Here is a 26,001-nt window from a genome sequence, read left to right as displayed (position 1 = left end):
CTGTGCAACTTGCAAAACCCCTCACTTGTGTCGGTCTTGCACAGCCCCCCAGCACAGGTGTGCGCAGAGTGAACCCTGCCCAACGCACTCACAGGTGTGCAATCTCAGACACACAGCCAGGAGCCCTGGGGGGAGGCTGCTGGGGGGACACCCCCCTGACTCTGCCATCCCATGCCCTCCCCACAGGCCCTGTGGGTAACCGGCCCCCACCACTGGCAGGGACGGTGGGGGGGGGGCACAACTCATTGGCACCTACTTGCCCAAGGACTGGGGCTGGCCGGGGTGGGGGTTGTATTGGAGGCCTGAGGGTGGGGCCCAGAAAATGTGGGGCAGGACCCAGGCATCCCGGGGCTGGTCGTGCCCTGACCCCTCCCCCCACTCTTATAAACAGGGTCCCAGGCTGGCCCCTGCTGTAGGCCAGGCCCCATGGTCTGCCTTGGCCTACAAACAACACAGGGGCTATGGCAGCCTCAAGCGGGAGGGGGAGAAAGGAGGGACTACGAGTCCCATCATGCACCGGGAGGAAGGAAGGAAGCCGGCTGCTTGGAATGAAGTGGAAGCACTGCATGCTGGGAGCTGTAGTTCCAGGGAGGAGGAGCGGGATTAGAGCCCTTCCCGCCATGATCCTACTCGAGGCTTCATTGGCTGGGATGAGTTGCCTGTCTGTCTCCTTCCCACCAATCCGCTCCAATGGAGGGGCGGGACCCGCTGCTGCTGAGTAATGATAGGCAGAGCAAGAGGCCAATCCGTGGCCTGCAACCTTCCCTTCCCCCAAACCAGGCATCAGGCCTCCCTGCAAGCCACAGCACGAGGGGGCCGTGATGCACGCTGGCTTTCCACGTGCACGGGACAGCTGGGCGTGCACCAGCACTATTCACGCCCCAGCCACACGGGTCCAAGCCTTGGCTCATGAAGCAGTTTGCACAGATGCACCAGCGGCAGAGTGTGCACCAGCGTCCCTGTGGCCCCAGGCGTGACTTGGCCCTGGCAGCACGTGCACCAGCGTCCCCAGGCGTGGCTCAGACCCGGCAGAGCGTGCACCAGCATCCCCGTGTCCCCAGCCGTGGCTCGGCCCCTGCAGTGGGTGCACCAGTGTCCCCGTATCCCCAGCCGTGGCTCACCCCCGGCAGAGCGTGCACCAGTGTCCCCGTATCCCCAGCCGTGGCTCACCCCCGGCAGAGCGTGCACCAGTGTCCCCGTATCCCCAGCCGTGGCTCAGACCCGGCAGAGCGTGCACCAGTGTCCCCGTATCCCCAGCCGTGGCTCACCCCCGGCAGAGCGTGCACCAGTGTCCCCGTATCCCCAGCCGTGGCTCACCCCCGGCAGAGCGTGCACCAGTGTCCCCGTATCCCCAGCCGTGGCTCACCCCCGGCAGAGCGTGCACCAGCATCCCTGTGTCCCCAGCCGTGGCTCACCCCCGGCAGAGCGTGCACCAGTGTCCCCGTATCCCCAGCCGTGGCTCACCCCCGGCAGAGCGTGCACCAGTGTCCCCGTGTCCCCAGCCGTGGCTCAGCCCTGGTGGCACGTGCCAGGTGTGGCCGGAGCAGCTCTCCGCACAGTTACGATCACGCGCCCCGCTGCGGGAAAGGGGGCCGGCTGGGGCGGGGTTTCACACCCAGGAGCACTCAGCCGGCGAGACGCGCCCTCACCCCAGACGTAGGACACGGCGGGTTGTAGCAAACGGCTGGCGCTTTATTTCGCTGACAACAATCCCGGCACGGGAGGCGGGTCCCAGCCCCGGTGCAGCCGGCTCCAGGGGGATGGGGACCGGGTGGGTCAGCGCCATCCCCGGCCGGCTCCTCTGTGCCCCGCACTCTGTCAGATGCCACTCGCAGCACAAGCACACACTTGTGCCTTGCACACTCGCTCAGTGTGTCGCACACTTGCTTCATCCTCACACTCACCGTCGCACATGTGCACATCACCCAGCGTGATTGTGCCCCCTCACTCCTCCACACAGACTTGTGTCTCGCACGCTTTGACCTGCTGTGTCTCACTCATCCATCCACCCCTGGCACACATGCCCCCGTGTCTGGCACACACACCCATCCCTGTTGCACATGACCCTAGCCTTGCACACTTGTCCCACACTACACATGCCCCAATGTCTCGCACACCTGCTCCCCGTCACATTCCCTGTCTTGCACACTCGCTCCACTTCACACACCCCGTGTATCTTGCACAGCCACTCCCCATCACACACATCCCTCATATGTTGCACACCCACTCCCCATCACATATGCCCCCCGTCCTCACACACTCACCCCACATCACACTCACATGCACCCTCATGTCTCACACTCACACACACACACCCCGGGCACATTCATCCACGTGCCTTACACACACGGCCCCATCATATGCAACTCCCCAACCTTACACACTCACCCCAGTCCCATGTGCCCCCTGCCTTGCACCCCCTTTTGCACGCACCCGGTGCCACATGCATGTACACTCCCCTCGCACGCTCACCTCGCACACTCACACCTGCACACTCACCCCATTTCACTTCATGCTTTGCACACTCACTGTCTCGCACATTCACCACACACTCATTGTGACCCACGGATGCACACTCGCCCCCCCCCAGCAGCAATCCAGTGGCTGTGGGTCCAATCAGTGGGGCTGGGCAGAAGAGCTGGGAGCCCTGGAGGAAAAGGAAATCAGGTTACACGCTGGGGCCCAGGCAGAGGGGACACAAAGTTGGTGCCCGCCCCCTTTGCAAACAGCCCCCCCAGACCCGCCCCAGCCTAAGGCAGTGGGGGCTCCGATCTCAGCTCGGGGGGTGTCTGTGTGCCTGAGAACGGGCTGATAGGGGGCAGCACCAAAGCTGGGGGGCCCTGGCACTGCACAAACCCTGTGAGACCATCCCAGCCCCAAAGGGCCGGCACACGAAACACACACCAAATTATGTACAGATTGTCACAGAGCTAGGAAGGGAGAGAACCCAGGAGTCCCGGCTCCCAGCCCCCCCACCCCCGACAGACAGACAGACACCCGAGTGGCCCCCACCTGGGATAGGGCGGGGGGGGCGCGTCGTGGACACCTGACGCCTCCAGTGCCTCCTGGTATGACGGCAGCCCGGGGGGGCCCAGCGGCTTGGGGTCGCCAGGGAGGCAGGTCAGGGGCACGTCGGGATTCAGGGGCACGTGGACGCTGTGGGGGAGACAAAGAGGAGGATTATGGGGGGCACACACCCCTCCCCCAGCAAATCCACAGGGGAACATCACCTCAGCACCTCCCCCGTGGACCCTGTGCCGCTCCCACCTTTCTCCCCTCCCCTGGGGGTGCTGCGACCCCTCCCTTCCCCAGGGGGGGCCGTGCCCCTCCCCTGGGGGTGCTGCGACCCCTCCCTTCCCCCTGGGGGTGCTCTGCCCCTCCCCCAGGTGTGCTGTGACCCCTTCCTTCCCCCGGGGGTGCCGTGCCCCTCCCCCAGGGGTGCTGTGACCCCTCCCTTCCCCCTGGGGGTGCTATGCCCCTCCCCCAGGAGTGCTGTGACCCCTCCCTTCCCCAGGGGTGCTGTGACCCCTCCCTTCCCCCTGGGGGTGCTGTGCCCCTCCCCTGGGGGTTCTGTGACCCCCTCCCTTCCCCCCGGGGGTGCCGTGCCCCTCCCCTGGGGGGTCTGCGACCCTCCTTCCCCTGGGGTGCCGTGCCCTCCCCAGGGGTGCTGTGACCCTCCCTTCCCCTGGGGGTGCCGTGCCCTCTCCTGGGGTTCTGCGACCCTCCCTTCCCCTGGGGTGCTGTGCCCTCCCTTCCCCTGGGGTGCTGTGCCCTCCCAGGGGTGCTGTGACCCCTCCCTTCCCCCTGGGGGTGCTGTGACCCCTCCCCCAGGGGTGCTGTGACCCCTCCCTTCCCCCCGGGGGTGCTATGCCCCTCCCTTTCCCTTCCATGCCGTGCCCCTCCCCTTCCCGGGGGGCACCTCCCCCACAGCTCCCTCCCCTCCCCTGGGGGCGCCGTGCCCCTCCCCACAGGGGTGCTGCAACCCCTCCCACTCGCTCCCCGCCCCTGAATGTTCTGTGCCCCTCCCCCCACCTTCTGCCCCCTCCTCTCTCCTGGGGGTGCCGTGCCCCTCCCCCTTCTCTTCCCCTACCTTCCCCCCACCGGGGTGCCATGCCCCTCATGTCTCTGGCCCCTCCCCCTTCCCCCAGGCCCTGCTGGGCCCCCCCTTACCTGCGCTGCCTGCGCTCCTTGGACCGGTACTTGACCCAGTACATGGCAATGACGCCGACCATGATCATCAGAACCAGCCCGGCCACCAGCCCGGCCACCAGCCCGGCCACGTCCACCCCGGGGCTGTCTGTGCGGGGGAGGGGGGGGGTTAGCAGACAGGAGACCCTGTGTCCCTAGGGGCAGACGGCTCCCACCTGGCCCCGGGGCGGGGACTGGCTGGCTCAGGGGGGCAGGGAATGGGGCAGGGGCCTGTCCCCTCTAGGGGGCGCCGGCTCCCATCCGGCCCCAGGGCGGGACTGGCTGGGTCAGGGGGGCAGGGAATGGGGCAGGGGCCTGTCCCCTCTAGGGGGCGCTGGCTCCCATCTGGCCCCAGGGAAGGAACTGGCTGGTTCGGGGGCGGGGGGGAGAATGAGGCACAGGACTGTCCCCTCTGGGGGTGCCAGCTCCCACCCGGCCCCGGGGCAGGGACTGGCTGGTGGGACAGGGAATGGAGCAGGGGCCTGTCCCCTCTAGGGGGCGCTGGCTCCCATCCGGCCCCAGGGCAGGGACTGGCTGGCTCAGGGGGGCAGGGAATGGGGTACGGGGCCTGTCCCCTCCAGGGAGGGTGCCCCCACACTCACCTGAGCTCCCGCCTTTCCCATTGTGGGGATAAGTGTCCCAAAAGGCTTTCTGGGGGGAGGAACACAAGAGATGAGTGATTAATATAGGGGTACAGCTGCTCTGCTCCCCCACATCTGCCTCCACCTTCCATTTAGAGACCCTTAATCACTAAACCCCACTCCTCACCAGGAGTCCTGGCTCCCAGCCCCTCCTGCTCCAACCACTAGACCCCACTCCCCTCCCAGCACCAGGGATTGAGCCCAGGAGCCTCAGCCTCCCCCTCCCCCATCATGAAATGGAAAGGGGCAAATTCACAGCTCATCCCACACAGCCAGGGTGGGCCTGGGGAACTCTATGCCACAGGATTTCACGGGGGGGGGGTGCAAGAAGGCTGGGAGAGTCCTATTGCACTTGGGCCTGTGGAACTCCCTGACACAAGGCCTCCGACATTGGGCGGCGAGTAGGGCTCACCTGACCCCTAAGTAAGGAGGCCTGTGGGGGTGGGGGGGGTGACTTCCCTGGGTGGGGGCCAGGTTACCTGGTAAAGGCACAGTTTGGGACTGTAACCGCTCAGAGATGGGATGCTGAGCTAGATGGGGGTGATCTGGGAGGGGGGGTACCAGGCTGATTGGGGGCACCTCAGAGCTGCCTCACCCCCCACAAAATGAGAGAGAATCCCCCTCTGCCTGGAGCAGTACAGGGATTAGGACCCAGCCAGCTCATGGGGTCAGAAGGGTTAACCGCCTGCCCCGCCCCCTCTGCTCTCAATGCCGCAGGGCCCCATGGGTAACGTGGGCGTTCCACCCCCACCCAAACCCGGGTGACGCACCCACCTGCACGGGGCTGGGAAGGAATTCACCCGCCCCCAGAGAGACAGGGGTGGGAACCCAGGTGTCCGGGCTCTGGGCCAGCTGGGATCCTTCCCTGAGACATGGCTGCTGGGTCATGGGGACCCCACTCCCCCATCCCCCCTACACCCGATCTCCCTGTGGCACCCAAGTCCCCTCCCCCTCTGCAGCCTCCCAGGCCCCTGTGACCCCCCCCCCCGGTACTCAGCTGTTGCAACGTTGTCCTCGAAGACTTCCCGCGCCTCCTCGTAGTTGCAAACCTCCTCCAGGCACTCGCGCTCCAGGTTCCCCGGCGTCACCAGCTCGAAGTCCCAGTGATTGTAGAGAAGCCGGCGCCCCAAGAATCCCTGCGCGGCATCTGCACCCAGGAACACTGGAGGGACCGGGGAGAATGGGGGTCAGGACGCCTGGGTTCTTTCCCCGGCTCTGGGAGGGGAGGGGGGTCTAGTGGTTAGAGTGGGGGGGTGCTGGGAGCCAGGACGCCTGGGTTCTCTCCCCGGCTCTAGGAGGGGAGTGGGGTCTAGTGGTTAGAGCCCGGGGTGGGGGGCTGGGAGCCAGGACGCCTGGGTTCTCTCTCTGACTCTGGGAGTGGGATCTAGGGGGTCCCAATTTAGGGCACACACTCTCCTTATGGGTTGGGAGAGGGAGGGATTCAGCCAGGATCCTGAGTTGCTCCCTCTCCCAGGGTCTGGGACCCCCATTAAAGCCCCCCCCCACACTTACCTTGTCCCCCGACCTGCGCGTGGGGCTGCTGCCTGTTGGGGGGGCTGGCAAAGGTGGAGATGAAAGCCTGGACCAGCAGGAGCAGGACGGGCACCCTCCACATGATGGGGGGAGGGGGACCTGCAATGGGGGGGACGCGTCAGGGGATGGGGGCAGCCAGCCCAGCATCCCCTGGTGCCCCTTCTCCATCACCCCCGGAGCTGGGCACCCCCACTCCATAATCTGCAATTGGTACCAGGCTGACACCCCCAAATCCCCCCATTGTGTTACCCCAAATGCCCTCTGCTCCTGGGGCAGTGAATCCCATCCCCCGATTCCTACACCACCCACAAACTGCTCCCAAACCCCCATCCCCCAAATCCTCCAGCACCCCCAAATCCAGCCCCTTCCTGAACTCCCATACCCCGACTCCTCAAGCACCCCCAAATCCATCCCCTCCTGCGCCCATCTCCTCCTGCACCCCCAAATCCACCCCTCCCAGAACCCCATCTCTTCAGCACCCCCAAATCCAGCCCCTTCCTGAATTCGCAGCCCGACTCCTCGAGCACCCCCAAATCCATCCCCTCCTGCACCCATCTCCTCCTCCTGCACCCCAAATCCACCCCTCCCAGAACCCCATCTCTTCAGCACCCCCAAATCCACCCCTCCCAGAACCCCATCTCTTCAGCACCCCCAAATCCAGCCCCTTCCTGAACTCCCATACCCTGACTCCTCGAGCACCCCCAAATCCACCCCCTCCTGCACCCATCTCCTCCTGCACCCCAAATCCACCCCTCCCAGAACCCCCATCTCTTCAGTACCCACAAATCCAGCCCCTTCCTGAACTCCCATCCCGACTCCTCTAGCACCCCCAAATCCATCCCTTCCCAAACCCCCATCCCTCCAGCACCCCCAAATCCACCCCTCCCTGAACCCCATCCCTCCAGCACCCCGAAATCCAGCCCCTCCCTGAACCCCATCCCTCCAGCACCCCCAAATCCACCCACCCCCGACTCACTTAACAGCCTCAAAAATCCACCCCCAATCCCTTTAGCACCCCCAAACCACGCTCCCACCCCCTGTCCCGGCCCCAAACCCTCCCATGTCGCCTCTGCCCCGCCCCACACAACAGGGAGGTGCCCGGAGTTCACTAGTTCCCGGTTACCCCCACCTCTGCCAGGCTCCCCCAGCCCCCTCCCCGGCGCCCCAGGACCCCCCGGGAAAGTTTCCGGGCGAACCCCGAGCCCGACCTCACCTGCCGCCCGTCCGGGAAGGGGGCGGGACCGATCAGAAATGGGGGGCGGGGGGCTCTGCCCGTAACCCGGCCCCCCGGGACCGGTCCAGGTGTGTCGGAGCGGGGTGAAGTCCGGCTGATCTCAGGGGAGCGCGGCGGGGAGGCCTGAATGTCTCGAGGTTCCTGGGGACCCGGACGCCTGGGTCCTTGTTTTGGACAGAGACAGCCCAGGTGAGGGCGGGGGATGGTCCAAAGGTCACATGGCGGGGGAGGGGCAGGTGCAGCTTGGACAGGTGGATGCCAGGTGCGAGGGGGGGGAGGGGATTCCCAGGGAGTGCTGGGGGGCAGCGTGGGGGGTTCCTGGGGGGGCAGGCGACAGGGGTGCTGCATGGGGCAGGTGCCGGGCGTGCAGTGTGAGGGGATCCCAGGGGTGCAGGTGCCAGGAGGTTGCGTGGGAGATCCGGTGGGGTGGGGTAGGTGTCGGGGTGTTGTGGGGGATCCTGGAGGAGCAGATGCTGAGAGTGCTGTGGGGAGATCCCGGGGGAGCAGGGCTTGGAGGGCTGTGCGGGGGAGGGATCCTGGGGGGGGGGCTGAGTGGGGGTCTGCATGGAGGCAGGTGCTGTGGGGGATGTCGAGGGGCAGATGCCAGAGGGCTGCGTGCGGGGATCCCGGGCTGAGTGGGGATCCCGGGCGGGGCTGAGTGGGGATGGGGTGGGAAATGGTGGTGCGTGGGGAAGGAGTCGGGGAGCAGGCAGTGGGGACCCTGCAGGGGCAGGACTCAGGTGAGGGGCGCTGTACATGTTGCCACCCTGTGCGTCCTTTGCTCCACTCCCCAGGCTGGGGCCGCAACCAAGTGGGGAGACCCCCCCCCCGCCCCCTCCCACAGTGACCTTTCCAGGTAAGGAGCCTGTTTGTGAGGGAATGAAATGGGATTGGAGAGCTTGGCTGGGACTTTGGGGCAGGGGGAGGGTAGATCGGGGGTTTGGGAGCCAGGACTCCTGGGGTCTCTCCCCATCTCTGGGAGGGGAGTGGGGTCCAATGGTTAGAGCAGAGGGGAGGGGGCTGGGAGCCAGGACTCCTGGGTTCTCTCCCCAGCTCTGGGAGGGGAGTGGGGTCCAATGGTTAGAGCAGAGGGGAGGGGGCTGGGAGCCAGGACTCCTGGGGTCTCCCCCTGTCTAGGGAGACTGACAAAAAATGGGGGGAGGCCCCCGCCCCTGAGGACGGCTGCAGGGGTCGGACCGGCACTCACTGGTGACTGGAGCGACCCGGCTCAGCCTGTCCGCGAGTGCTGGGGGGGGGACGGGTCCCCCCAAGCTTGGGAGCCAGGGGAGTGGAGCAGACTGGGGCTGGGTCACCCCACTTCCCACAGGAAGTGGCGGGGCCCCCCACAGAGGCCTGGGGGTGCGGCGTAGGGCCCCAAAATACCGAGGACCGGTCCTGCCTGGCACCACCTCTGAGCCCCCGCGCCCCACTTTCCCGAGGGGGAACAACCCGCCCCGGACCCCTCCCGTCGGGTCCCGTTTTCAGGCCGGCCTCATTTCCCGGATGCACCGCGCGGGGATATGTGTGGACCGTCCACTTCCGGCCGCCTCCATTTCCTGTTTCCGGTGCGGTGGGAGAGAGGAGAGGTGAGGCCGGCCCGGGGGGGGCGGTAACCAGGAAACCTTCAGGATGTGCGGGGGGGGGGGTCCCCCCGCCCCTCCCCTCCCCCACCCGGGCATGGGGGGTCCCCAGAGAAACGGGTCCCCCGCCCCTCCCCCACCCGGGCATGGGGGGTCCCCCTAGAAACGGGTCCCCCCGCCCCTCCCCCACCCGGGCATGGGGGGTCCCCCTGGAAACGGGTCCCCCCCCGACCCCCCCCAGGGCAAGGGGCACCCTGACAACCCCCCAAAGTCCCCCTCCCCCCCGAGGTACCCCATGGTCTGCCTGGCCTTGGGGAGGGAGCGGGGATGTCCCGTGTCGTCCCCCCGCCCCCCAGCTCCACTCCACCCTCCTGCGGGGCGGCTGCGCCCTGACCCTGCGGGGAGGGGTGTCTGCTCCGCTGGGCTAAACCCAGGTAGCGCCTGAGCGCAGGTGGGGGGTGGGGGGGCTTCCCGCAGGCCCCGGCTGCAGAGGGACAGTCCCAGGGGCTGCCTGGAGCAGGACCCGTGGGGCCAGCCGTGTTGTCTTGCCCGTGTTTAAATAGGGCGAACGACGCACCCTGGGGAAGGCCGGGCCCCTTGGCCTGACGGGGACCCCGCGGCTGGTGCGGGACTCGGCGAATCAGGCGTTAACGGACGGAAACGTGATTGATGCCAAGTCAACGTGGGCTTTCCGAAAACAGGTCCCGTCGGACGAGCTTGAGATCTGTGTTTGCCGAGATCCCTGGGGGGATACAGGTAACGACGCCTACGGAGCAATCGTCGCCGGCTGTGCGGCCGCTCACATGCTACCGGGTGACGTTTTGGTTAGCAAAGTTAGACTGATCTCAGATTTACCACGGCCCACGTGACGGGGACGAAAAACTGCCTAACTGCTAGATCGCAGCGTGTAAACGGGGCATCGTCATTGAGCGGGCGTGTTTCCTCTGGGGTCCTGCAGGGGTCGGGCCCTTTGCTATTTAACACCTTTACCAATGACCTGACGTCACTGGCCCCCAGGATGGGGGCTGCCCCCCCAGCTTTGGAATGGTCTCCGGAAGGCCGTGTTGAGTGTGCCGGACTGCCTGGGGGGGTCCCACTCTTCTGCCAGGCTCAGCCCCGTGGCTTCACCGTCTCCTGAGACTGGACCTCTGGGCCTGCAGCCCCCCCTGTGTCCTACTGTGAGTTTCGCTCAGCAAGTCCCCCAGACCCCTGAAGGAGACTTGCCCAGCGTGTGCAGTGGCGCTCGTCATCAGTCGGGATTTTTGGAGACAGGAGCATCCCTCTCCGCACATATGGGGCCTAAGGCCCACACAGCTGGGTGCCATCCACACCTGTGTCTAAGCAAACAGCCCTCTTCCGCCCACTAGGCACCAATGCAGCACATGGGAGAAACTGAGGCACAGACAGGGCTCATCAAAAAAATTACAAAATATTCCCACTTTGTCACACCTGGAAGAAAACACAAAACTGTATCTGATAATGTTTGCAGATGACCCAAAAATTGGGGGTGTGATAAATAACCTGGGGGACAGGTCAGGGATACAATGTGATCTGGATCGGCTGGGTAAGCCGGGTGTAGGCAAACACAACAGGGTTGTGGGAGCAGAGAGCGCCAGCCGCACAGACAGGCTGGGGGACGAACCTGGAAAAGGTTTGCGGGGAGAGATGTGACAAAGTGGGAAATTCCGTAATGTTTGGTGTGAATATTGTGGGTGCCTCAGTTTCCCTGTGTGCTGCGTGTTTGACTAGGTGGAGGGAAAAAGGTTGTTCCATCTCTGCAGAGCCCCAGAGGACCAAGTGTGATTGTCTGGGTGCCTGGGCCCCACGCCCATGGAGAACCCCAAAGACAATGCCTGGCCACATGGTGCCTAGCATCCCAGAGTCACTCCTGACTAATCAGGGGGTGCATTGCTCCCTTTCGGGGGGTGTCTCCCCCAGGGGTCCCATCTAGGGGCACTCGCTGTGGGGAGCTCGTGGCGGGATGCAGGGGGGGCCTGCAGGCTCTGAGGTCTGGTCCCAGGAGGCTGGGAAGCCGTGGGGCTCACCCCAAGTCGAGAGCGCAACACGCGAGGAGGATTGGCATGTGGAAGGGGCTCCTCCCGGGCCTGTGACTCTGTGACCGGTGGTAGCGAGGGGACGGTTGGCGAGTGCGCCCGGTGGGCAGTTGGCTGCTGAAGGCAGCAGCGGGGGCAAAGCAAGGGAAGAAGGAACCAGCGAGGACGTGGCGTGTAGCCATCTCCCTGTGGAGGACCCTGCCTGCCTGTGCAGGGGGAGGGGGTTAGGCCTTGGGAAGCTCGCCTGAATTGCAGTTGGAGGCATGGAGGGGGTAAGAGGACCCACCGAGGGGTGAGTGGGGAGAAGGCCCCAGAAAGGTTGGCGTGAATGATCAGCTTCCTGCTGAGGTGCTGATGGGGAACGATTGTCAGAGTGGCACCCGGAGCCAGAGCCACCCTCCCTGCCCTGCCTCTGAGCATACAGCCCAGCAGGGGGCTCGGAACCTTCTGACTGGGAGGAAGTGAGTTACCCGGGGACAGGGCTCGACGCTTTGTCCCGAGGTGGGGAAACCGAGGCACGGCCAATGAGGGCTGCCAGCGAGCTGGGCCAGGTTCCGCTCCCTACCCCAGCAGCTGACTTCCAGACCGAGCTGCAGAAGGATCCCTCCTGAGAGAAGCTGAGGACCTTTGCTGGCCACGGCGTTGCGGGACCCCTTAGGGGAAGATTCCTGTGTCAGAAATGGGCTCCCCAGGGGAGATCGGGGGGCAGCTGGTGGTCCCCCAGAAGCACCACCACAGGCTACTGTACCTGACCAGTGATGGTCCTCTCTCAGGACACCAGACAGAGGTTGCTGTAGAATTTTTCCCGGCCCGGAGCCTTTGATGCCGTCCGGCAGCACTGCAGGTCCTGCGACTCCTGCCAGAGGATGGGGAAGGCCCAGGACAAGGGTTAAGCAGCCTTGAGGACCCTGCCCATCGCAGAGGAACCTTTTCAGGCGGTGGCCATGAACATAGTGGGGCCCCTTAGCAAGGCCACCCAGTCAGGGAAGAAATGCATCATGGTGGGGGTAGATTTCGCTACCCGCTACGTGCGGTTTGTGGCCTTGTCCTCTATCAAGGCAGACACCATGGCGGACGTGCTGCTGACCATTTTCAGCAGAGTGGCGTTCCCCAAGGAGATCCTTACAGACCTGGGGTCCAATTTCATGTCAGCCCCGCTCCAGGGCTCTGGGAGAAATGGGGGGTCTGGCACACCTGGGCCTCAGCGTATCCCCCTCAGTCCAACGGGCTGGTGGAGAGGTTTTTTGGGACCTTAAAGATGATGCTGAGGACTTGTATGGACCAGCACCTGGACAAGTATCTACCGGGAAGTGCCCCAGGAATCCACAGGGTTCTCCTCTTTCGAGTTGCTCTTCGGGAGGCGAGCGAGGGGACCCCTGGACTTGGTGAGGGATGAATGGGAGGGGAAAGCCGCTCCCGATGGAGCATTGGGGGTGGAGTAGGTGCTGGCTTCAGGGGTGATGCAGCTGCCCACCAGCCCCCGGGCCTCTCCTGTGGGGCTGGTCCCCAGGAAAGACGGGGGGGTTGAACCAATTCGGTGTGGACTCTTGGAAGCTCAATGCCGTCGCCATGTCCCATGCCTGGGCCGGACGAGATTCTAGACAAGTGCGGGGGTGGGGGAGGGTTACCCCACTGCTGTGGATCTCACCAAAGGTTACTGGCGCCTTTGCACCGAGAGGCAGGTTGAAATCTGCTGTCACCACCCCAATAGGGAGTGTTTAATTTGTGCCCGGCCCCCCCGGGCTTGGCCGGCCCCGGCCCCCCCGGGCTTGGCCGTATCAGTGATGAAAGTGAACAAGTGCTTGAGTCCCGGCACCTCTTTAGTTACAAACTCTGCAGGGCTTTTTGAGTTCCGGGTCCTGCCTTTCGGCCTCGCCTGCCGCCGTCCAGCGCTGGGTGGATCATTACTGGGCTCTAGCCAGGGCCCGGGTCTGGGTCTGGTAAACCCAGACTTCAATGAGTCCTTCCTGGTGTCCCCGACGCCTCAGGCCCAGGGCTGAGGCTAAGGAGGAGACACCCCGTCGTGTACCTGAGCGAGAACCTGCTGCCCCGGGAGCAGAGCTAGGCCACAAGGCAGAAGAGAGGCCTGGCCATGGGGTGGGCTCCTAAAAAGCTGCAGCTGGATCTATTTGGGGGGCACCAAATGACGGGGGCTAATGCCAAGCTGCTGAGACGAGTCTGATCCTCCAGGATCATGAGTTGGAGGCGGGCCATGTGAATGGATTGGCAGATGCGTTGTCGGGGGGGCTGAGCTTCCCCAGGTCAGCGGCCGAAATGACCCCGCTCCCTTTGGTCTCGAAGGGGGCAGAGCGGTGACTAAGTGGGAATCCTCGTAATGGTTTGTGTGCAGGCTGCGTGTGCCTCGGTTTCCCCTGTGCGCTGCGTGTTTGACTAGGTGGGGGAACAGCTTTGAGCTCTGCAGAGGACCAGGTGTGATTGACCCCTGGCGGTCCGGGCCCCACCCCCATGGAGAACCAGGAAGACGAGGCCCGGGCATTTGGTGGCTAGCAGCTAAGGAGCCAGGTGCTGGTTCCAGACAGTTAAACTGGCTGAGATTCCCTCCAGACTGAGCTGGGGGTGCATTGCTCCCTGGGGGGGGGTCAGTCTCCCCCAGGGGTCCCATCCAGGTGGACTCGCTGGGGGAAGCTCCCGGCGTGCTGCAGGGGGGCTGCAGGCTCCCCACGCAGTGCGGTGCCCGAAACGGCTAACGCAATCCTGGGGTGTGTAAACGGGCATCTCGAGGCAGGGTCCTGGGGCCCCCACCTCGAGGGGGGGGGGTGATGAGCTGCAGAGGGGTCGGCAAAGGATACAAGTGTCAGCCAGAGTCCAGGAGCTTGTGGGTATTTAGCGTCATGAGAAGGGGAAGCGGGAACACGGGTGGCTCTCTGGCCCGGGTGCTGCAGGGGGTCGGACGAGGTGACCACAGCAGATCTGGGGGGTTCCTGGTTGTCCCTTGGGGGACTGATCACAGCTGCGTCTCCCGTCGGGTTTGGCGATCGGAGGGGGTCTGGGGGGGTCCCCCTTTCCTGGCGGGGGGGCTGTTCCCCAGGAGACTGAATCTGGGATCAGTGCGGCCTCGGGACTTAACTGACTTCCTCCCCCAGGGACGCTGAGCCAGGATGACGCGTCACGGCAAGAACTGCACGGCTGGCGCCGTGTACACCTACCACGAGAAAAAGAAGGACACGGGTGAGATTCCGGCTGCTGCGGGGAAGGGGCATTGGCCGAGCTGGGGTGGTGGTGGGGGACCAGGGCTGGGCTGGCAGGGGCTGCAGGTCGGGAGTGAGGGGCATTGGCAGGGCTACGGGGAGCCCAGGGCTGGGCTGGCAGGGGCTGCGGGTCGGGAGTGAGGGGCACCGGCAGGGCTGGGCTGGCAGGGGCTGCGGGTCGGGAGTGAGGGGCACCGGCAGGGCTGGGCTGGCAGGGGGCTGCGGGTCGGGAGTGAGGGGCATTGGCGGGGCTACGGGGAGCCCAGGGCTGGGCTGGCAGGGGCTGCGGGTCGGGAGTGAGGGGCACCGGCAGGGCTGGGCTGGCAGGGGGCTGCGGGTCGGGAGTGAGGGGCACCGCCAGGGCTGAGGGTGGGGGGAGATCAGCTTCCATCCCTGTGTCCTGACCCTCTTCTTCTCCCCCCCCCCCCCCCCACTTCCCAGCTGCCTCCGGTTACGGGACCCAGAACGTCCGTCTGAGCCGAGATGCCGTCAAGGACTTTGACTGCTGCTGCCTGTCCCTGCAGCCCTGCAAGGACCCGGTGGTCACGTAGGTATCGGGGTGCATGGACGTGGGGGTCCTGGTAGCTGCATAGAGAGACACCCTAAAAGGAGAAATGGCCCTTTTGGGTCCTGGCCGCCACGTATTGTTCAACCCCCCTGATGGTGCTTTAAAGCCGCCCAGCCACGTGGCCCCCGAGCTGGCGGGTAAGGGGGGGCTGGTGTGGGGGGGGGGCTGCGTCTCAGCCCCCCACCCCTATTTCTCCCCCGCCAGGCCCGACGGGTACCTGTACGAGAAGGAGGCCATCCTGGAGTACATCCTGCACCAGAAGAAGGAGATCGCCCGGCAGATGAAGGTAACGGCCCCGCGGGGTCCCTGCTGCTCCCCTGGGGGCTGTGGGGCAGGAGGGGCCTCGCTAGAGCTGGGGGCTGGGGGGCAAGGCTGGGAGGTCGTAATTCCGCTCCTGGTCCCCTGACTGGGCGATTCCTCCTCTGGGCTCAGTGTGGGGGGGCCTGGCCCCCCAGTGGCTGGTCTGGGTACATGGCTCTGAGCCCAGGAGCTGCAGGGGGCAGGTGTGAGGCCCGTCACTGACAGCCTGTGGGGGGTGGGGCAGGGTGTTGGGGTGACGGGGGGGCCTGTCCCTGCAGCAACCCCCCGTCTCCCCCTGTGCTGCAGGCCTACGAGAAGCAGAAGAAGGAGAAGAGGACGGAGCTGGAGGAGCTGAGCCGGGCGGCTGAGGATGCCAAGGTGAAGGGCTTCCTGGCCAAGGAGATGAGCATCGTCAGCAAACCCCTGAATCCCTTCGACCACAAGTCAGGTATGGGGCTGTGGGTCGGGAGTGAGGGGCACCGGCTGGGCTGGGCTAGCAGGGGCTGTGGGTCGGGAGTGAGGGGCACCGGCGGGGCTGCGGGTCGGGAGTGAGGGGCACCGGCAGGGCTGGGCTAGCGGGGGCTGCGGGTCGGGAGTGAGGGGCACCGGCGGGGCTGGGCTGGCAGGGGGCTGTGGGTCGGGAGTGAGGGGCACCGGCTGGGCTGGGCTGGCAGGGGGCTGTGGGTCGGGAGTGAGGGGCACCGGCTGGGCTGGGCTAGCAGGGGCTGCGGGTCGGGAGTGAGGGGCACCGGCGGGGCTGGGCTGGCAGGGGGCTGCGGGTTGGGAGTGAGGGGCACCGGCGGGGCTGCGGGTCGGGAGTGATTGGCACCGGCAGGCCTGGGCTAGCGGGGGCTGCGGGTCAGGAGTGAGGGGCACCGGCGGGGCTGCGGGTCGGGAGTGAGGGGCACTGGCAGGGCTGCGGGGCGGGAGTGAGGGGCACCGCGGGGCTGCGGGTCAGGAGTGAGGGGCACCGCGGGCTGCGGTCGGGAGTGATTGGCACCGGCAGGCCTGGGCTAGCGGGGGCTGCGGGTCAGGAGTGAGGGGCACCGGCGGGGCTGCGGGTCGGGAGTGAGGGGCACCGGCAGGGCTGGGCTAGCGGGGGCTGCGGGTCGGGAGTGAGGGGCACCAGCAGGGCTGGGCGAGCAGGGGCTGCGGGTCGGGAGTGAGGGGCACCGCTGTGTTCCAGGGGACCCCCAGCCCGGCCCGAGCAGCGCGGAGGAGGCCAAGCAGCTGCCCAGCTTCTGGATCCCGTCGCTGACCCCCGAGGCCAAGGCCAGCGTGGTGCGGAAGCCAGTGAGTGTCCCGCCCCCCCCCCCGCCAGCCCCCCCCCCCCACACATTGCAGCTCTCCCAAAGCATCCTGGGAGGAGCTGAAGCCCCTCCCCCCCCCATAGCATCTGCTCCCCCGGGCACTTCTACATGGGCTGTCACCTGCCTGTGAGATCCCCAGCGCGGGGCAAGGGGCTGAGGCAACTCTCCCCGCTCTAACCACTAGCCCCCACTCCCCTCCCAGACCAGGGGGAGAGCCCAGGCGTCCTGGCTCCCAACCCCCCCTGCTCTAACCACTAGCCCCCATTCTCCTCCCAGAGCCAGGGGGAGAACCCAGGCGTCCTGGCACCCAGCCCCCCCCGCTCTGACCGCTAGCCCCCACTCCCCTCCCAGACCAGGGGGAGAACCCAGGCGTCCTGGCGCCCAGCCCCCCCTGCTCTAACCACTAGCCCCCACTCCCCTCCCAGACCACGGGGAGAGCCCAGGCGTCCTGGCACCCAGCCCGTCTCTCCCCCCTGCAGGACCGGTGCGTGTACTGCCCCATGAGCGGGCGACCCCTCAAGCTGAAGGACCTGACCCCCGTGTGCTTCACCCTGCTGGACCCGGCCGTGGATCGCGTCGGGCTCATCAACCGGCAGGACCGATACGTCTGCGCCGTCACCCGCGACATGCTGGGCAACTCGGTGCCCTGTGCCGTGCTGCGCCCCTCGTGAGTCGGGCTGCGGGTCGGGGGTGAGGGGCACCGGCAGAGCTGGGCAGGGAGGGCCCAGGGCCGGGCTAGCAGGGGCTGCGGGTTGGGGGTTAGGGGCACCGGCAGAGCTGGGGGGGGCAGGGCCAGGCTAGCAGGGGCTGCGGGTCGGGGGCACCGGCAGAGCTGGGTGGGGGGTGGGCAGGGCCAGGCTAGCAGGGGCTGCGGGTCGGGGGCACCGGCAGAGCTGGGGGGCTGGGCCTGGCTTGCTGGGGGTGCGGGTGGGGGGCACCGGCAGAGCTGGGCAGGGAGGGCCCAGGGCCAGGCTAGCAGGGGCTGCGGGTCGGGGGCACCGGCAGAGCTGGGGGGGGCAGGGCCAGGCTAGAAGGGGCTGCGGGTCAGGGGTGAGGGGCACCGGCAGGGCTGGGTGGGGGCAGGGCTGGGCAGTCGGCTCATACCGCACAGGTGGGCCTGGGCTCTCTGCCCCCCCCATAGCCGTTGTCCCCCCCCAGGGGCGCCGTGGTCACCCTGGAGTGTGTGGAGCGGCTGCTGAAGAAGGACATGGTGGACCCGGTGAATGGGGAGAAGCTGCGGGAGGACGACATCATCGTGCTGCAGCGGGTGAGTGGGGGCGGGGCCCTGGGGGAGGGGTGGGGTGTGTTGGGGGGGCAATGTCAGGGCAGCCCCCCGATCTCAACCCCCCTCCTCTCTCCCCTCAACTGTCTTCCAGGGCGGGACGGGCTTCGCCGGATCCGGGGTGTGTCTGGAAGCCAAGAAATCCCGGCCTGTCATGCAGGCCTAGCCCCGCCCCTTCAGTGCAGAGGGCGGGGCTTGTGCCATGGGGGAGGGGTCGTTTCAACCTCCGAGACCCCAGCGCCACCACCTGCCCTCCTGAGCAGGGAAACTGAGGCAGGTGCTGCCCCCCCCCACCTCTGGGCTGCTTGTTGTGTATCTGTGAATAAAGCCGTGTGTCCCCCCTAGCGCCTGTGGGTCTGATCGCTGTGACGTCCCCCCTTCTCCAAACGGAGCCCACAGCGCCTGCCCTCCGGCGCCCACCCTGCAGCCTCCGACTCGCTCCGCGGCCTGGTCCCCGTGGGGCAGTAACCCGCCCCGGCCCGGCGCTGAGCGCGTGCGGCGGCGCAGAATCCCGCAGGAGGAGATCAGACCCCCCGGCCTCGCCTCTGGGAGCCCTGCCCCACTGCTCGGTACTTCCCCAGCTCCCAAGTCTGCCCCTTCTGAAAGACGGGCACCGCGCCGGCCCCGCTCCGGGCTGCCGGGACTCTCCGGTCAGCTGCGTTTGCCGTTCTCACCCCCAGTGGCTCCGAGGTTCTTCCGGCCCCGAGACTTGGATTCATCCCGATTGGCCAGATCTCGTGCGTCCCGTCCCATCCCCTCTGCCCTGGGGTAACGGCGCTAGGTGGCCGGTCGTGTTATTTTTTGGGAGAAGCCGGGAGCGAAGCCGGCAGGGAGCAGCGCCACCTTCCCGTCCTCTCCCGTCCCCAGGTCGGCTCCCCCCTTGCGCAGGTAATTCATCCCCCGGCCCAGCAGCCCCTGGGATCCGCCCGTGGGCAACCCCGACCCGGGCTGGGCTGCGGCGGGGCTCGGGGCCGGAGTCGCTTTGCGGCGCTGCCTGCCTGAGTCTGCAGGCAGCCTGCGCCGTAAGCCGGTGCCGCGGCGAGAAAAGCGTGCCCGGTTTTGGTTTGTGTTTCATGGGGGGGGGGGTGTATTCCTGGGCGGATTCGCCGCCCCCGCGCCGAGTTCCCGCGGCTGGAGAACTGCGTCCAGCGTTGGTCACCGGCACCTGGAAAGGACGTGGCGAGAGCGGAAGGCTCCAGGGGAAGACCCCACCCCAAGCCGAGCGCCGTTTCTGATTGGAGCTGGCGCAATGTCCTTTCTGGCCCCATAGCCCCAGGCAGGGGCAAGAGGCGGGGAGGGGAGGAACTGCAGGGGTCAGGGGACCCCCCCCCCCCACTCCCGAGCAGGGCCAGGCCCCGGCTCGTTATACGAACGCAGTCCCGGGAGATGGCAAAGCAGCACCCTGGCCCCGGCTGGGTACAGAGCTAGGCCAGGCTGGGAGCGGGGGCTGCTTTGTGCCAGGCAGAGGGGCTGGCTGGCTGGCTGGGGGGTGCAGGGCCCCCGCCCCGAGCCTGGGGTCTCTGTGGGCGATTCGCTCCAGAGCGGCCGGGCTGGCTACCGGGCCAGAGCCAGTGCAGGCCCCAGAGCAAACCCAGCAACAGCTGCCCCCGGCCCCCACCCACGCCGGCCCCACCGCGCACGGCAGGGGGAGAACCGGCTCACAGCATCCAAATGGCCCTGTGCCCCCTCCCCATGCTGGGGCCACTCCCCCTGTTCCCACCCCCCTAAGCCAGCCAGTCCCTGCCCCCCCAACACAGCACACCCAGCCTGGCAGAGGTGGGGGGGACCCTGTTTATTGCAGCGTGTGCGTGTACAGCTCTGTGACCCCCCCCCCCCAGCAGCACTGGTTTCCCCCCCATCCCTGCACCCCCCGCCCACTCGCTGGCTGCTGCAGAAAGGGGGCCTGGGGGAGCCGCTCCTGTGCCCCACCACAGGGCCATTTTGGTGGGGCACCCCCCACCCCCCGCTGTGAGCGTGAGGGTCAGGGTCTGGAAACCTCCGTCTCAGCTGGGGGAGGGGGGGATTTGTGTGTGTCCAGCCCCCTCCCCCCATGTTAATACTGTTGCTTTTTGCAGTGCAGGTGGGTGGGGGGAGGGATCTGTTCTGCCAGCAGCTCCCAGGTAAACCGAGGCACGGGGAAGGGAAGGGAAGGGCTCTCCCTGGGCATGGACCCCAGGAGTGCTGCCCCTCCCCTGCTCTAACCCCCAGACCCCGCTCCCCTCCCGGAGTGGGGGAGCAGAGAACCCAGGAGTCCTGGCTCCTAGTCCGTGCCCTACCACCCCTCCCAATCCGTATAGCCCCCCAATAAATAAGTCCCCTCCCCCCAGGGTCCGTGCAGTGGCGTTGTGGGGGGCAGGGGGGCCCGGGCCCCCCCCGGTCACAGCTCATCGTGTTTGCGGGTCAGATCCTCCCCGTAGTTGGTGGCCTGGCTGCCCACGAACATGTTCCAGTTGTCGAGGATCTCCTGCTTCGTCAGCCGCTGGTCCTGGGGGGCAGAGCCGGTTACAGCGGGGGGGGTCCTGGCTCCCCCCTCCCCTCCGGTCAGCCCAGCCCTCTCCCGCCCTCACCTTGTCCTTGTCGGACTCGTAGAGCAGGTGCTTGGCCTCCACCTCGGGGTGGTCGTAGTCCTGGGGCAGGATCCAGTGGCCGATCTCGGCCCGGTCCAGCCGCCCGTCCCGGTCCAGGTCCCGGAAATCCAGGAACTGCTGCCGCTCGCTCTGCACCCACTCGGGCTCCGGCTCGCCGCTCTCGGGGGTGTACATGTCGCCTGGGGGGGTCGCGGAGAGACTCAGGGCCTGGACCCCCCCCCCCCCGGCCAGGCTCCCGCTGTCCCCAACCCTCCCCCCAGGGACCCCCCACTCACCGATGTACTCGTCCACCTGCACGTAGCCGTCCCCGTTCTTGTCAATGTCTTCAATCGTTTCCTGGGGGGGGGGCAGGAGTTAGGTGCTGCTGAGCATCATGGGAACAGCTGTGGAAACACTGACCCCCCCCCCCCCAGCCTCAGCTTTCCCCGGGGCTGAGGGGTTCCTGGCCAGAGACAGGAATTGGGGGATGGGGGTGCAGTGAATGCATCCAGGGGAACCCAGGAGTCCTGGCTCCCAGCCCCCCCGCTCTAACCACCAGCCCCCACTCCCCTCCCAGAGCCAGGGAGAGAACCCAGGAGTCCTGGCTCCCAGCCCCCTCTGCTCTATCCCCCAGCCCCCACTCCCGTCCCAGAGCCGGGGAGGGAACCCAGGCGTCCGGGCCCCTCACCGTGACGACGATGTCCTTCATGTAGTCGAACTCCTCGGGGTGCAGGAAGGCGGTGAACTCCTCCCGCGTGGCGACCATGTCCCCGTCCCTGTCGGCCGCCTTGAAGCGCCGCTCGTCCCGCACCAGCATCTTGCGGTAGGACTGTTTGTCCTCCAGGTCTCCGAACTCCTCCCCTGGGGGCGCGGAGCTGTGAGCCCCCAGCCTGGGGATGGAACCCAGGAGTCCTGGCGCCCAGCCCCCCCCCCCATATCAAGTGGGTTATTCCCTTGCTAGCCACACGGTGGTGACGGAGACACCACCCACCTGCTCGGGGGGGGGGGGGGTGTTCCCCTCTCTCAGGGCTGCCCTATCCTGCCCCATAGCAGGGCCTGGCCCCCTCCACCCTGCCTCTCCCACCCCAGCTGGGGCCTGACCCCCCCCCCCAGCATAACAGCCTGCTCACCACCCCCGACCCCACCCTACTGCCACCCTGACCCCTCAGTAGCGACCCCTCCCCACGGCCGGGCATCTCACCTTCCATCTCAGCCCCCTCTCCCCTCCAAGGGCCAGGGATAGAACCCAGGAGTCCAGGCTCCCAGGCCCCCCTGCTCTAACCACCAGCCCCCATTTCCCTCCCAGGGCCAGGGAGAGAACCCAGGAGTCCTGGTGCCCAGCCCCCCCTGCTCTAACCCACCAGTCTCCTCTCCCCTCCCAGGGCCAGGGAGAGAACCCGGAGAGCCGTGGGCAGCTGGGTCTCGCGCGGCCAGAGAAGGACCCTGGGGGGCAGGGGGGGCTCCCCCTCACCCTCGTAGTAGCCGTAGGTGGCGTTCTTGAACTCGGGCCAGGCGATGCGCCCGTCGCCGTCCCGGTCGTAGTCCCGCCAGTTCTTCTGCACGTTCTCGAAGATGTACCGGTTCTGGGTGTGCTTGATCCAGTCCTTCAGCTCGGCCTGGGTCACGAAGCCGTCCCGGTCCCGGTCGATCCGATCCACGATCTTCCTGCGGGGGGGGGGGGCGCGTCAGGGGGCGCTGGACGCCTGGGTCCCACCCTCGGCCCCTCTACAGAGAATGGGTGGAGAGGTCCCACAAACAGGGAGAGAACCCAGGACTCCTGGGTTCCCTCCCCAGCTCTGGGAGGGGAGTGGGGCCAAGTGGTTGGGGCTGGGAGCCAGGACTCCTGGGTTCTTTCCCTGGCTCTGAGAGGGGAGGGGGGTCCAGTGCTTAGAGCGGGGTCTGGAGCCAGGACTCCTGGGTTCACTCCTGGCTCTGGGAGGGGAGTGGGAGCGGGAGCTAGTGGTTAGAGCACAGGGGGGCTGGGAGCCAGGACTCCTGGGTTCTCCCCCGGCTCTGGGAGGGGGCTGGGACCCGGACTCCGGGGTTCCCTGGCTCACCCCAGGCGCTCCCGGCTCTCCTCGGGCGTGAGCTGGTCGAAGGTCTTGGCCTGCTCCTTGCCCAGGAAGGCCTCGTGGTCGTACTGGAAGCCCTGGTGGTCGTCGTGCGGGTGGTCGCTCAGCTCCTGCCCGTGGTGCACCCGGTCCCGCTTCTCGGGGGGCGGCTTGGCCAGCGCCAGCCCCAGGCACAGCACCAGCAGCCCCCGGCTCCGCAGCATCCTCGGCCCACCGCAGCCCTGGGGGGGCAGGCGGGGGCTGGGCTGCGCTGGCCATGGGGGCAGGGCCCCCCCGCCACGTGCCCTAGGGCCAGTCTGGCACCCACAGCGGCCTCCTGCCCCAGTTCCCACCAGCCTGCCCCGTGGCCCCTGCCCCACAGCCCCTCGCCACCCTGCCCCATAGACCCTCCCTCACTGACGCCTGCCCCACAGCCCCTCGCCACCCTGCCCCATAGCCCCTCCCCCACTGACGCCTGCCCCACAGCCCCTCGCCACCCTGCCCCGTAGCCGCTCCCCCACTGACACCTGCCCCAGTTCCCACCAGTCTGCCCCATGGCCCCTCCCCCACTGACACCTGCCCCACAGCCCCTTGCCATGCTGCCCCATAGCCCCATCCCCACTGATGCCTGCCCCACAGCCCCTCGCCACTCTCCCCCACTGACACCTGCCCCACAGCCCCTCGCCCATGGATGCCTGCCCCACAGCCCCTCGCCACCCTGCCCCATAGCGCCTCCCCACTGATGCCTGCCCCACAGCCTCTCGCCACCTTGCCCATAGCCCCTCCTCCACTGAAACCTGCCCCCACTTCCACCAGCCTGCCCCATAGCTGCTCCCCAACTGACACCTACCCCACTTCCCACCAACCAGCCCCATAGAACCCCACTGACTCCTGCCCCACAGCTCTCCCACTGCCCCCGTTCCACAGTGCCTGGGGGGAAAATCCTCTTGTGGGGAATCAAGAGGCTGGGACTCCATTGACATGGGGGATATGCCAACCTATCCGCAGGGGGGTCCCCCAGACTCAGCCCCCCACACCTCACCCAGCTACAGGAGGGTCCCCCAGGACCCAGCCCCCCCACACCTCACCCACTGCAGGGGGGGTCCCCAGGATCGAGCCCCCCAACACCACACCCCGCTGCAGGGGGGAGGGTCCCCCAGACTCAGCCCCCCCACCCCCCGCCCAGCCATCTCACCCAGCTACAGGAGGGTCCCCCAGGACCCAGCCCCCCCACACCTCGCCCAGCTGCAGGGGGGAGGGTCCCCCAGACTCAGCCCCCCACACCTCGCCCAGCGGCGGGGGGGTCCCCCAGACTCAGCCCCCCCACACCTCGCCCAGCTGCAGGGGGGAGGGTCCCCCAGACTCAGCCCCCCCACACCTCGCCCAGCGGCGGGGGGGGGGGGCCCAGACTCAGCCCCCCCACACCTCACCCAGCTGCAGGGGGAGGGTCCCCCAGACTCAGCCCCCCCACACCTCGCCCTGCGGCGGGGGGGTCCCCCAGACTCAGCCCCCCCACACCTCGCCCAGCGGCGGGGGGGTCCCCCAGACTCAGCCCCCCCACACCTCGCCCAGCTGCAGGGGGGTCCCCCAGACTCAGCCCCCCCCACACCTCGCCCTGCGGCGGGGGGGTCCCCCAGACTCAGCCCCCCCACACCTCGCCCAGCGGCGGGGGGGAGGGTCCCCCAGCCTCCGCCCCCCACACTTCGCCCAGCGGGGGGGGGGTCCCCCAGACTCAGCCCCCCCACACCTCGCCCAGCGGTGGGGCGGGTCCCCCAGACTCAGCCCCACACTTCGCCCAGCGGCGGGGTCCCCAGACTCAGCCCCCCCACACCTCGCCCAGCGGCGGGGGGGAGGGTCCCCCAGACTCAGCCCCCCCACACTTCGCCCAGCGGCGGGGGGGTCCCCCAGACTCAGCCCCCCCCCCCAATACCTCGCTCAGCTTCGCACCGCGCCGCGCCGCGCCGCGCCCGGCTCCCGTCTTCGATGAGGGGGAACCGGCTCCCCCCAACCCTTGAAACTCCGCCCTCACGGGGCCACGCCCCCGTCCCGGGGCGGCCAATCGGAGGTCGGTATCGCCGAGGGGACGGGGCCAGGCCGCTCGCTGATTGGCTGCCCGGCGCCACGTTGACACAAAGTATCTCCCGCAAGTTTTACTCCTGGCCCGGGAAAAGGGGGACACGTAGGGGGGTGAGGGCGGGTTGGGGGGGGGCTGTGGGAATGGGGGGCAGGGACGGGGGGTTGGGGGAAGAGGGGGTAGGTATGGGCGTCTGTGGGGATGGGGGTCTGGGGGAATAGGGGGCAGGGACGGGGGTTCAGTGGGAATGGGGGGCGGGGCTGTGGGAATGGGGGCAGGGATGGGGTCTGGGGAATGGGGGCAGGGACGGGGTTCAGTGGGAATGGGGGCAGGACTGTGGGGTCTGTGGGAATGGGGGCAGGGACGGGGTTCAGTGGGAATGGGGGCGGGGCTGTGGGAATGGGGGCAGGGATGGGGTCTGGGGAATGGGGGCAGGGACGGGGTTCAGTGGGCATGGGGGCAGGGCTGGGGTTTGGGCTGTGGGGGCAGGGGATGTGCCGGGTCTGGAGGGCAGCACTTAGGGGACCAGGGAGCTGTGGGGGGGACCAGGCCCGGGGGTTGGGATCGGGGGGTCTGTGGGGGCGGGGATGGGGAATGGGGCTTGTGGGTTCTGACTCAAGCTGATCAGGCCCCATGCAGCATCCCTATGGCATCACATGGGCCCATCCACACCCCACAGCTCCCTCCCCGTCCGGCTGGGATCCTGGGGCTGAACCGGAGAGGGGGCAGCTGAGCAAAGGGCGGGGGGGGGGCTCGACCCCCATCTCTCGGGGCCTACGTGGGGCAGGAATGTTTCACCCTGGGCTCCGGGGCCGGGCAAGGGAAGGTGGGTCCCGGCCGAAGTTCACACAGGAACCGTGGGGCAGGGGGGATTCGGCTCTGCCCCCAGCCTGGGGACAGCCTCAGGGAGGCCCCCATCCATGGGCCAGACCCCCAGGGGTCCCGCTCTTCTGCCAGGGTCAGCCCCACGGCTGCCCGGCCCCCCCAGAGCCTGCAGCCCCCCCCCTGGAGCCTGCAGCCCCCCCGGCTTCCCCCTGCCAGTGACAGACCCCCCGAGAGAGCCCTGTACCCCCCGGGGGGCAGCCCACGGTCAGGATTGTCAGGGGCTGGGACGCGGCACGGACGCTCCTTGGGTAGCGTTACCCCCTGGCCCGCTCTGGTGCCCGGAGCCTGGCCCAGCGGTGACCCCCCCGTCTCCCGCTCGGTCCCTCTCCCAGCTTGGGAGCGCCCCCCCTTTGCTCGCTGGCTGGTCAGATCCGGCCGCCGGCCGGTCTCCTGCAAGGGGGGCCCCTCCACGGCCGTTAGCTGCCAGGTAGCCAATGTCCAGGTGATTGGGTCTCCGGGGCCAGGCCCCAGACACCCGGCGCAGGTCCCAGCTGCATCTCTGGGCCCCCTCAGGGAGTAACCAGC

General features: G+C 67.6%; 3 protein-coding genes across 5 annotated transcripts; 1 reads left to right on the top strand and 2 right to left on the bottom strand.

Annotated features, from left to right (window-relative positions):
- Positions 1-1,787: 1,787 nt before the first annotated feature.
- On the bottom strand, positions 1,788-7,780 carry PRRG2 (proline rich and Gla domain 2). The gene is made up of 7 exons (XM_039510155.1): positions 7,576-7,780; positions 6,342-6,461; positions 5,828-5,991; positions 4,791-4,839; positions 4,171-4,297; positions 3,013-3,156; positions 1,788-2,647 (listed from the first exon to the last, which is right to left on the bottom strand). The coding sequence occupies exons 2-7, from the start codon at positions 6,442-6,444 to the stop codon at positions 2,617-2,619; spliced, it is 618 nt and encodes a 205-aa protein (XP_039366089.1). The 5' UTR covers positions 6,445-6,461; positions 7,576-7,780; the 3' UTR covers positions 1,788-2,616.
- Positions 7,781-9,035: 1,255 nt separating this feature from the next.
- On the top strand, positions 9,036-18,240 carry LOC120388331 (nitric oxide synthase interacting protein). Of its 3 annotated transcripts, none has more exons than XM_039510104.1 (10): positions 9,036-9,182; positions 9,740-9,932; positions 14,335-14,419; positions 14,881-14,986; positions 15,212-15,293; positions 15,614-15,755; positions 16,494-16,600; positions 17,097-17,284; positions 17,776-17,884; positions 17,994-18,240. In XM_039510104.1, exons 3-10 carry the CDS (start codon positions 14,350-14,352, stop codon positions 18,063-18,065), a joined length of 876 nt encoding a protein of 291 aa, XP_039366038.1. In that variant the 5' UTR covers positions 9,036-9,182; positions 9,740-9,932; positions 14,335-14,349; the 3' UTR covers positions 18,066-18,240. The 3 variants fall into 3 exon arrangements, with proteins under 3 accessions (XP_039366038.1, XP_039366039.1, XP_039366040.1); XM_039510105.1 differs by having other exon boundaries at positions 9,740-9,989; XM_039510106.1 differs by lacking the exons at positions 9,036-9,182; positions 9,740-9,932; positions 14,335-14,419; positions 14,881-14,986; positions 15,212-15,293 and adding an exon at positions 15,464-15,516 and having other exon boundaries at positions 15,547-15,755.
- A 1,521-nt stretch (positions 18,241-19,761) lies between these two features.
- RCN3 (reticulocalbin 3) lies at positions 19,762-24,469 on the bottom strand. The gene is made up of 7 exons (XM_039510101.1): positions 24,448-24,469; positions 22,524-22,759; positions 21,938-22,131; positions 21,155-21,327; positions 20,763-20,823; positions 20,467-20,666; positions 19,762-20,384 (listed from the first exon to the last, which is right to left on the bottom strand). The coding sequence occupies exons 2-7, from the start codon at positions 22,739-22,741 to the stop codon at positions 20,277-20,279; spliced, it is 954 nt and encodes a 317-aa protein (XP_039366035.1). The 5' UTR covers positions 22,742-22,759; positions 24,448-24,469; the 3' UTR covers positions 19,762-20,276.
- Between the last annotated feature and the right edge of the window lie 1,532 nt (positions 24,470-26,001).

The sequence above is a fragment of the Mauremys reevesii genome, linkage group 22, assembly GCF_016161935.1.
Source record: "Mauremys reevesii isolate NIE-2019 linkage group 22, ASM1616193v1, whole genome shotgun sequence".
Taxonomy (NCBI): domain Eukaryota; kingdom Metazoa; phylum Chordata; order Testudines; family Geoemydidae; genus Mauremys; species Mauremys reevesii.
This window is presented reverse-complemented; position numbering and strand designations above follow the sequence as displayed.